At 44.8% G+C, this 10,000-nt stretch overlaps 1 protein-coding gene across 1 annotated transcript in view; it reads left to right on the top strand.

Moving 5' to 3' along the window:
- The window catches only part of grid1b (glutamate receptor, ionotropic, delta 1b), a gene marked incomplete at both ends in the record, with an annotated part of 214,449 nt that overhangs the window by 129,366 nt on the left and 75,083 nt on the right, over positions 1–10,000 (top strand). Inside the window, one exon of the mRNA XM_083686971.1 lies at positions 3,608–3,813. Within this exon, the coding sequence (XP_083543097.1) occupies positions 3,608–3,813 (206 nt within the window). The remainder of the gene's footprint in view (positions 1–3,607; positions 3,814–10,000) is intronic.

Genomic DNA, 10,000 nt, shown 5'->3' with positions numbered 1-10,000 from the left:
GACAGATTGCACCGTCCAGGACAGTAGCTGTCTCTCTCCATCAGTATGGCCTCATCCGTGGCGCAAAGAGAAAGGATTGTAGGGTGTAAACAAACGTAAAAGCTGTTTATACACACCTTTTAACAATTTTTTTACCTCGTGAATTAAGGACAATGAGATGAAAAGCTCCGATGCTGTCCGTAAAGTGACACTATAAAGGTTTCATTGCTAGCATTAGTAGCCCTCTTCATCTCGTTGTCCCAAATGTACCTTCCTTTTGACCACGTTATGCGTGACTGTCAGAGGACTGAGCTGAACTGAGCCGAGAGACCTCTCAGAAAAGCACTGCTTTCAATCTCCCTCCTGATTGGTGCTCATTGCTTACAGCTCCTGAAAGGTTATAACAGGTGTTTTTTTTATAGATATTCCAAAGCAGAATCTCTCATCCGTAAACAACTGTGTCAAACTGCAGATGAAAAATCTGTCTTCTAAAGGCAAATGTCACACCTGTCATTGGAGATGAAAATGCAAAGGCTCAATTATTCGTCAAAATGGAAATAAAATCTACAACAAACACACATGAGTGTCTCAGAGGAGGGCTGTGCTGATAATCAAAATGGTGTCCTTTGCGAGGACTGGAGTAAAATTGGCTGTCAGGGAGGCTGTCATATTCACAATTCTCAATTTCACCGCTCTGCGTGGCTGTCAGGGGCTGACGATTTACGTTATTTGTGTTTGCTTTGATTTGCATCAATATAATGACTGGGATAGAGAACTTACACTGATTGAATATTGAAATGGAGCACCATTGTAAAGAATGGAAATGTGAACTTGTTCATGTTATTATGTCATATACGTCAGGGGAGGCTGGTGGAGGTAGAAATCGAAGGAGGACGGGCTCATTGTAATGCATGGAATGGAATGAGGATTGGTATCAAACACTCCTCATTCCATTCCATGCATTATAATGAACCTGTCTTCCAATTTCTACTTCCCCTTATATACAGTAAGTATTGTATATACAGTACTGTCTGTGCCAACTCACCCAGTGTTATCAGATTGTTTATTTTCATTTATATTTCGACAAGAAACAGAGGTAAAAAGCAATGAGACCCTTGGTTGTTGATGTCCTCCAGCACGACTGTATTTCTTCCTTTTTTCCTCATCAGATTGATCCCTCCATCCCTCTACAGGGGCTCCCTGTGGCCGGAGGTAGTTCTTAAAGGCCGACTATTTCAGAGTGCAACATCAGCCACACAGCCACTTTACTACTTCCTGCAGTGTAGAGAGATACCCTGAGGATTGGCATACGTCACAGAGACTTCAGCCAGCTTCCTCTTACGTGCTTTTGTTTTCTTCCATCGCTTTGGCAGCAGGCAGCTCTGTCACACAAAAACCCATATAAGGAATGTCAGCCTCCCCCCAGCCTCCCCTCACGTCCAATGTCGTGTGTGTGCGTGCGTGCATGCGTGCGTATGTGTGTGTGCGTGCGTATGTGTGTGTGCTTATGTGTGTGTGCGTATGTGTGTGTGTGTATGCGTGTGTGTGTGTGTGTGAGTGTGTGAGTGTGTGAGTGTGTGAGTGAGTGAGTGAGTGAGTGAGTGAGTGAGTGAGTGTGTGTGTGTGTGTGTGTGTTCAGGTACATCTGATCTGTATGCGTCTGTTCTTGTGTCTGCTCCCCTCACATGACTGACAGCCCCCATGATGACTCACATAGCCCCAAAAAGGGCAGGAGGAAGAGAAAGAAATCAGAGGGGATAAAAACCTCTCATCTTCCTCTCTAAGAGAGAGAGAGAGAGAGAGAGAGAGCAGGAGAGAGAGAGAAGAAGGAAGAAAGAAAGAAAGAAAGAAAGAGGCCATGGTCACATGCCACCATTCAGTTCCCCTTGCAAAATCCCATTTGTCAGTCGCCAGTGGAGAGACGGCTGGAGACGAAGCCTCTTTGATGGGATTTGCTCTCCTGCTCCTCCTTGATTATCTCTTATGCTGCTTGTTATGATGCCCCCCTAAGTGTCTTAGTTAAATTTCACTGGGACCAGAACAGCTGTTGCTGAAGTCTATGAGCCGGAGCTAAGAAGCTTCAGAGAGCCCATCAATGCCACTGTGCATCCAACAAAAGATCTGGGCCTCTAATCTATGGAGATTACTGTATTAACAGTGGAAGTAGTCAAGATTCATGCAAATGTGGTATTTGCATAGGAAATGATTGAAACTCACAATAACTAACACATATTACTTATTAATGTTATTGTCACAGATGTGTTTTATGTTAAGCCATTAAGTCTGCTATTCTTAGAGATGATCAAGTTAAGGCATTTTCAGGTAAATATTTGTACCCAAGCAGTGTAAAATTGTATGATTACATTCAAGGCGCCTGTTGAGCTTCGTAGAAAGTGTTACCAATGGGTGTTCAAGGAAAAAGAGAGGAAATTAGATCTTAGCGTCCCCATGTATGAGTCACATGCTCATCTTCTCATGCCCAAGGAGATTAAGGTAGAACATTCATTAATATAGATAAGTTCAAGGTTCACTCATTGAAAAAAATACATCCCCCCCACAATGCACTGCTCCCTGTATCCTTCAGTTCATAGTGTCTAATGGTAAGAGACAAATTTGTACTTTGTTGAAAGTACTGCACAATAGTTACTGTAGCATTTGTTTATCTAGGTTTCCTGCGAATACTGTGGCATGGTGAAAAGGGTTTGAAAAACAATATAATACTTCCTTTCACCGCGGAACATTTAGACATTGTCGAGTGGAGAGCCTTGCCACAAAGCCCTGGAGAGAAAGTGAGCGTAGGAGTCTGGTAGACAGCGAGATACAACTCCCTACAAGCTACCTGTCACACCTAATAGAGAGCAACGAGAGCAGGAGGGGGAAGATGTTGGAATGAAGCAACCTGTCACCACACAGGCTTTACCAGACATTTAAAACTTCCAGCTTCTGTGACAGCTGGAGAGAGAGTCAGAATAACAACGGTATTCAAAAAACACTCCCATGAGGATAGGTACTGTAGCAGCGATAAAACAGATGTATCTTGTACTTAAGATTGTGCCGTGGTGAGATTGGTATGTACTCTACCCATCTAAAAGGCAGATTTCTCTGTTGACAGAAAGCTTTGGTGTTGTTAGCTGCGGGACGTCCGTCAACAGGCTGATGCTGTGAGTAAGAGGCCTGAGAACACAATAAAGAAAACACAGATTCAGCGAGACCCTCCACCACTTTGCCTCCACTGAACAAACTGCCTGCAGCTGAGATGGGCAGGCAGGCAATTTACGACACAGTGTGAGGCACAAAAGCTGGGCCAGCGGTGTTCTGGTGTTATCAAGCTCCCAAATGAGACAAGTTGAAAACGACATGTTTTTGTGGCCGGTGTCTTCAATAGTTCTGGTCCTTGTCAACACAAACAATGGAAAATGGATTCTTTTCAGTATTCACTGCGTGGAACTGCGCTATGACAGTTCAAATGATGATTTCAGTGATTTCGGTAAAAGGATAGTGTGTAAGTGATCCTCTAGGCTCTAATTAAGATGTGTGTTGTATCTGCTCATTGTCCTCTAGGGGGGGAGTCAGTGGGGGTTTCTGTTTAAAAGTCCATCCCAGCTCATCCCCTCCTCTCTCTCCTCAGATATCCGTGGCCTACAGGGTTTCCTGGACCAGACGTCTCGGCAGGGGCTGGACGTGTCTCTGCAGAGGGTGGACAGGAACATCAGTAAGGTGTTCTCCAACCTGTTCACCACCATGAGGACGGAGGAGCTGAACCGCTACAGAGACACACTGAGACGGGCCATCCTGCTGCTCAGCCCCCGAGGCGCCCAGGTCTTCATCCAACAGGTCAGTACCAGGGTATAGATTTATACATACATACACGCGCGCACACACACACACGCACACACACACACACACACACACACACACACACACACACACACACACACACACACACACACACACACACACACACACACACACACACACACACACACACTCACACAAACACACACACATACATGTATAACAGACATGCGAGCAAGTGCGCACACATGCACACACACGCACACGCAAACACACACACTCACATACACACACACACACGCACACGCACACGCACACGCACGCACCCCTAACCCATGCAATAAAGATATCCACACACATACTATAATACATTCTGTACACATCTATACATCCTTATTTTACATTTACATTTTAAACATTTAGCAGACGCCTTTATCCAAAGCGACTTACAACAAATACATTTGTCTAAGTAAGTGAATCATCTGTCCATCAGTCATCATAAGAAAAAGTGATCTATGCTAGGACCAGGGGATGTTGGCAGTCACAGTGCTAGAAGAAGGAAGAATTACTTTTACTTTTCTTTATTTTTTTTAATTTTATTTATTTATTTAGAGTAGAGAAACTGTACAGGGGCCATATTCACATGCAAATCCACGAACTCCTGCATACACATAACCATGAAACTTCCATCTCTGACACCCACACACATAGTTCACAGATGAATAGGGTTGACCTCTATGATACAAAGAGTTACATGTATCTTCATTGTGGTCATATTAGTATTCCCCTTCTGGGCCTGGTCAACATATGGTATCAGCACATTGGCTATCATTAAACATTACACAGGCCTCCTAATGGGCCTGGTCTGAGAGTTCCAGGGTTGTGGACCGGGCCCCAGCAGCACAATACTTCGACTGGCAGATGGCCATCCACACACACACACACACACACACACACACACACACTCGCAAAGTAAGCAAAGTAAGATTTTCATTGTGTGGTGTAACTGTCTGTTTACTGTGCATATGACTAATAAATATCTTGAATCTTGAATCTTGAATCTTGAATCTTGAAACACTCTCATGCATATGGATGTGCCAGATCTCTGAGGCCCGGCTATATTTTTAGAAGTCTTAATTTTAGCAGAGAGGGGAGCAACCAACCTCCACACCTCTCTCTCTCTCCCTGACTGCCCCTCCGACTGCTTCCTCTTTGGAACGTCAGTCAAACTGGGTGCCGCTGGCAGCTGCTTGAAGCTTTAATGCCTCATACTCCAGGTCTGTCTGTCAGTGAGGGAGATGTTTGTGAATATTTGAATGAGCTGTTCTCAGTAAACCAGAGACGCTATGCCGGGATCATAATAGACCAGAGAACAGGCAGTCTGTCTGGACAGAGCAGATGTAAGAACACAAGTTGTGAGGAGGAGTTGGACTCATTTGTTGTTAATGATGTCTGTTTAAAGCAGGACCTCTGGCATTGCCCCGGGGTCCACAAGTTCACTTCGTTATAACTTGCTTGGAGTGGAACAGTCGTGTACTGTAGGTCTCTACATGTGTCATGTTCAAAAGCTTTATTGACACTATTCAGGGTAAAAATGTGAAATGTGTATGTATTCAGCTTCCATGGATTACAGACACAATAGAACAACATCACACACAAAATATGACAACAGATCCTCCAGGTTGTTGTTTCTCAGACAGCTCTTTAAACAAGGAATTATTTTTGAATTATTTTTTTCCTCCTCCCCTGTAACCCTCTGGCGAAGTTGCGGTGGCGCCGGACAGCGATATGAGGCCGTTGGTGTTTTGAAAAATGATACGGCCGTCTTGTTGTGTCTGTCAGAAATGACAGGTGAACACTTTCCTCTGATGAGCCTTGAGACCAAACTCAAGGTCTTCTGTAAAGACAGGCTGTGGGTTGTTGTTGCGCTGCGTTGCAACCCTCGCGTCGACAGCAAGTGGCTGTTGGGCTGTCGGACACTTTGGCTTAAGGACAAGTAAACCCTGAAGACCTGCTGTTGCTGTACAGCTCTGTCAACGTCTCGACATCTGTCCTTGGTTTTTTCTCTCTCTCTCTCTCTCTCTCTCTCTCTCTCTCTCTCTCTCTCTCTCTTTCTCCTTTTCTCACACACACCCCCCTTCTCTCTCTCTCTCTCTCTCCCCCTACCCCCCCCCCACCCCCTCTCTCTCTCTCGCCGGGTCTATGGTTCATTCGGGATGTTCCAAGATAATTGATGCGTTTATATAATATATGTGTCGTCACACGAAAATCGTGTGGAAAAAGTCGTTTACTTTTTATTTCATTTTCATTGACGGAGGCACACGGAACATTGCGTTTGATTTAGGGGTTGTAGCGCACAAATAACGATGGAAATGATCAAACATTTTGTCACCCAGGACCACAAAACATGGTGGGTGTTGAGGAGAAGAAATATATGTTGCAGAGCTGAGGACTTATACAGGGTGAGCTGCTGCGTACAGTAGTCAATGGCTGCTTCGTTGATTAATTCTGTTTTCTGCGTTGTTGTTGTTTTGTTGTCATTTTGTCCCCTCTTGTGTTTTGTTGCTTTGTTTCCTCTTGTGGTTCCAGCAGTGAAATGAGCACAGAGCCGGGCCACGGCGCCACGGCAACACGGCGCCACGGCAACACGGCACGAAAGAGAACAAAAAACTAAGTTAATTAGGAGTTCTAAAGAAACACACGGTTTGGACAACATACATTATTGCTTTCAAGCATTATTGTCTTCCTCTCATATCCATTTGTAATGCCTTCAACAATTATTTAGGCATTGATTTACAAACAGTCATTTTGGTTGAAAAACGAAAGAAAGCTAAAATAGAGAATAGTCACACACAAATGATTATGCTATGTTTAGTGGCCATGCCATAAGCTGTAGCTTTCATCGACAGAAAATGCATATCCAGTAATAGAGCACAGGAAATACACCTTTAAGAGCATAGTAAATGGGTTTTTTAAGAGCAGCTTTCATCTCATGAAGTCATCTTGCAGAGCAGCGTTCACAGAGGCCATCTCGCCAAGCCTCCGTTTCAAGGGAGAGTGGCTAAGGGACGAATCGTCGTATAAAAATCTGTGTGATCTCTCTTCCTGTGGCCAACAATAGCGCTGTGGTGCAGCCGTGTGCCAGAGTGGAGCGGCTGGCTGCGGTGTAGCAGGGGTATTTCACAACGTTGTATCACTGTCATCTCCAGAACCTTTTCCACAATGAGCCTCACTGTCACACACTCCCGCTTCCTCGTCCTCCCAAAGACGCCACAGAAGCCTTTTGTGTTGAGCTGTGCTGTTGCAGCTTCATCTCCCACTGTGTCGACTCAACCTGGAGAAGAACAGGTTGCCGTGGACGTCTTGGGTTACTCTTGCGTGGCGGATGAGATGCATCATTTGTGGCACTCCTTTTTCTTCGGTGCTTTTTCCTGTCCCTTTTGTGTGAGGTAAACGTTCAGACTAAATGCAGAGTGTCTGTCAGTGTACCGATAGCACCCACACACTGTCTTTCCCTTGGTGGCCATGCAGGCACACACACACACACACACACACACACACACACACACACACTGCTAAACTCATTGCCTTTGCTCACTCTCTTCTCATGCTCCGTGGAGACTGTTCATTAGTGTTGTACAGGAGAGAGGTCCCCCTGCTGCTCTCAAAAGCAGGAAGGGAGTGTACCTTTCTTAGGAATAACTTTCCACTGAAGAGAATGATTAATGCAGTAATTAACCCAATGTCTGCAATCGTCTCCTTTCAATCACAATCTTTAGTACTTTGTATTTCTCATCCAACTATTAGAGCTTGGCTCGCCAGTCTCTCAAGTTCTGCTTTCTGCGTTGTACCGGTTCTTCCTCACCCTGGGAGAGAAGCACGCTTTGAACGTATTTACCTGCTTTAACAATGATGAAAAGGACTAGGTGACTTTAATCATTTCGCAATGAAATATTCATTTTTTTTTTTCCTTCCCGCCCGACGCTGAATGTGGTGGTGCGCGGTGTCTCTGATGTGCCAGTGTGTTCAATTCAGTCACGGTTTGCTCAGGAATAGAATTACAGCCGTTTGTGTGTGTGCGTGTGTGCGTGTGTGTATGTGTGTCATGAATAAGAGATGTACTCTAAAAATACGCCTGGAAGGTGTTAAGAGCGTGATGCACTTTCCTGCGTACAACTACATAACGTGTAGACTTATATTGCTTTTTTTGTGCGTGTTCAAGTCGTGGTCACGGCTTAGTGCCAATCTCCATTTAGGAGTCAGTTTTCAATAGAGACCTCCAAGGTTATTTCAGAGACATTGTGTCGGTGGAGCTGACAAGGATATGCGCTTACACAATTCGCTAGCTCCAGTATTCTCACACCCTGGGAAATACTTTCCCCTGTAGACATGTAAAACAGGTGTTGTTGTAAAGCCAAAGCTGAGGGTATTCATTGTTGGGTTTAGTTTGTGTTACTACACTATAAGGCATATTAGTCTTGTTATGCCTGAACAAGCAGGAAAGGCTTGGATGGATGGATGGATGGATGGATGGATGGATGAATGGATGAATGGATGGATGGATGGATGGATGGATGGATGGATGGATGGATGGATAAAGATAGAACTGGTATGAGTGGGTGGAGGAATTGACTGTACTTGACTGTAATTGAAGTCGGCTTTCTCATTGTGGTGCAGCTACAGTACGGCATAACAAGGCTACAATACCAGTAAAACACTGTGTATCAAGTTCCCTCTCACACACACTGTGAGCGGTCCTCCGTCTCCAGCGGAGTGTGTAAATCTGCCTTCACACTCTCTCTGCAGATGCTCCTCAGCACACTGCTGGAGCGCTCGCTAGCCCGGCCTCAGATTTGGAAGCGACACCCCCTTCTCATCTGTTCCCAACACTTCTTCAAGTGAAGGGCAGCACCAGACCCCAGCCGGTCAGGGTGTTCCATCAATTCTCATTGTGCCAGCCTTCCTCCTCCTCTGCCCGAATTCCTTCTGCCTGCCGCAGAGAGAGGGAGGCAGGGCCGGGACTGTCGGCGCTAGGGGAGACAGATTGAGTGGCATGGCCTATCAGGCAGCCGAGGAGATGATTGATGACATGTGGTGGGCAAGGTTCCCACCTCCTGAAGAGCGTGCGGCGTGTGTGTGTGTGTGTGGGTGTTTGTGTGTGACGGGCACACTGGCAATTTTCTCATTAGACATCCCAGCACTATGAGAGAACAGAACAGGAGTGGTGGGGGAGAGGTGTTAGAAGTATGAGGAGTTATTAAAAGAAGGTCAGATCAGGGGACTGCAGTGACATAATATCCGCCTGAAAGCACACACACACGCACGCACGCGCGCAGGCATACACACACACACAAATATACATACACACTCACACACTCACAAACACACACTAATTAGCCACATTTTTGTTGAAATTTAACTCAAGCAAAAAAGTGAAAAGTCATTAAATCCAGTTCAGCGACAGAGGTTCTATGGGTTTAGCTGTGGTGGTTGGGTGGTAAACGATTAGCATTAATTAGCATTAAACATAAGTGTTTATTTGTCTTTCAGCTTTCATATAATAAAAATACGTAATGTAGTGACTCAAAGTAACTTAAAGTTTCCAGTGGCATTTCAAGCATTCAAGTGAGGTTTACAAATATGACAAGGCTCTCAAACCCTTTGATACTGTAATGTACTGTACAGGTATATCATAGGGATTTGTTTTCTGTGTGAGGGACTACAGGGACAACAGTGCAGGGGAGGCTGGTGGAGGTAGAAATCAGAGGATGTGATCATTGTAATGCATGCAATGGAATGTGTGTTTGATAACATTCATCATTCCATCCCATGCATTACAATGAGCCTCTCCTCCGATTTCTATCTGCACCAGCCTCCCTCCAATGCAACAATGCAACTCTGGAAATTCACCAGGCCAGAGTAGGCCCATTGTCCAATTAGACACGGTATGTACTGTAAGTGGTTAATGTTCGTTTGTCAGAGTTAAATGAAACTAGGTTATTCTGAACTACAGTATAGTACATTTGAACACACAATAAAATTATAACTGCCATTTAAGTGTCTTTTAAGTGGCATTAACATCCCTCCTCTACATATAATTACTCTATGCTACCTTGGAGTAAAACGTTTAAATCCCTTCTTGCATGTACCCTAATAGTCAAGTACAAGCTATTGACTTTGCTAGCAAGTAGTCATTTAATCTCAAACTTCAACTTGGAGACATGGT

Source organism: Argentina silus, assembly GCF_951799395.1.
Source record: "Argentina silus genome assembly, chromosome: 16".
NCBI lineage: Eukaryota > Metazoa > Chordata > Actinopteri > Argentiniformes > Argentinidae > Argentina > Argentina silus.
This window is presented reverse-complemented; position numbering and strand designations above follow the sequence as displayed.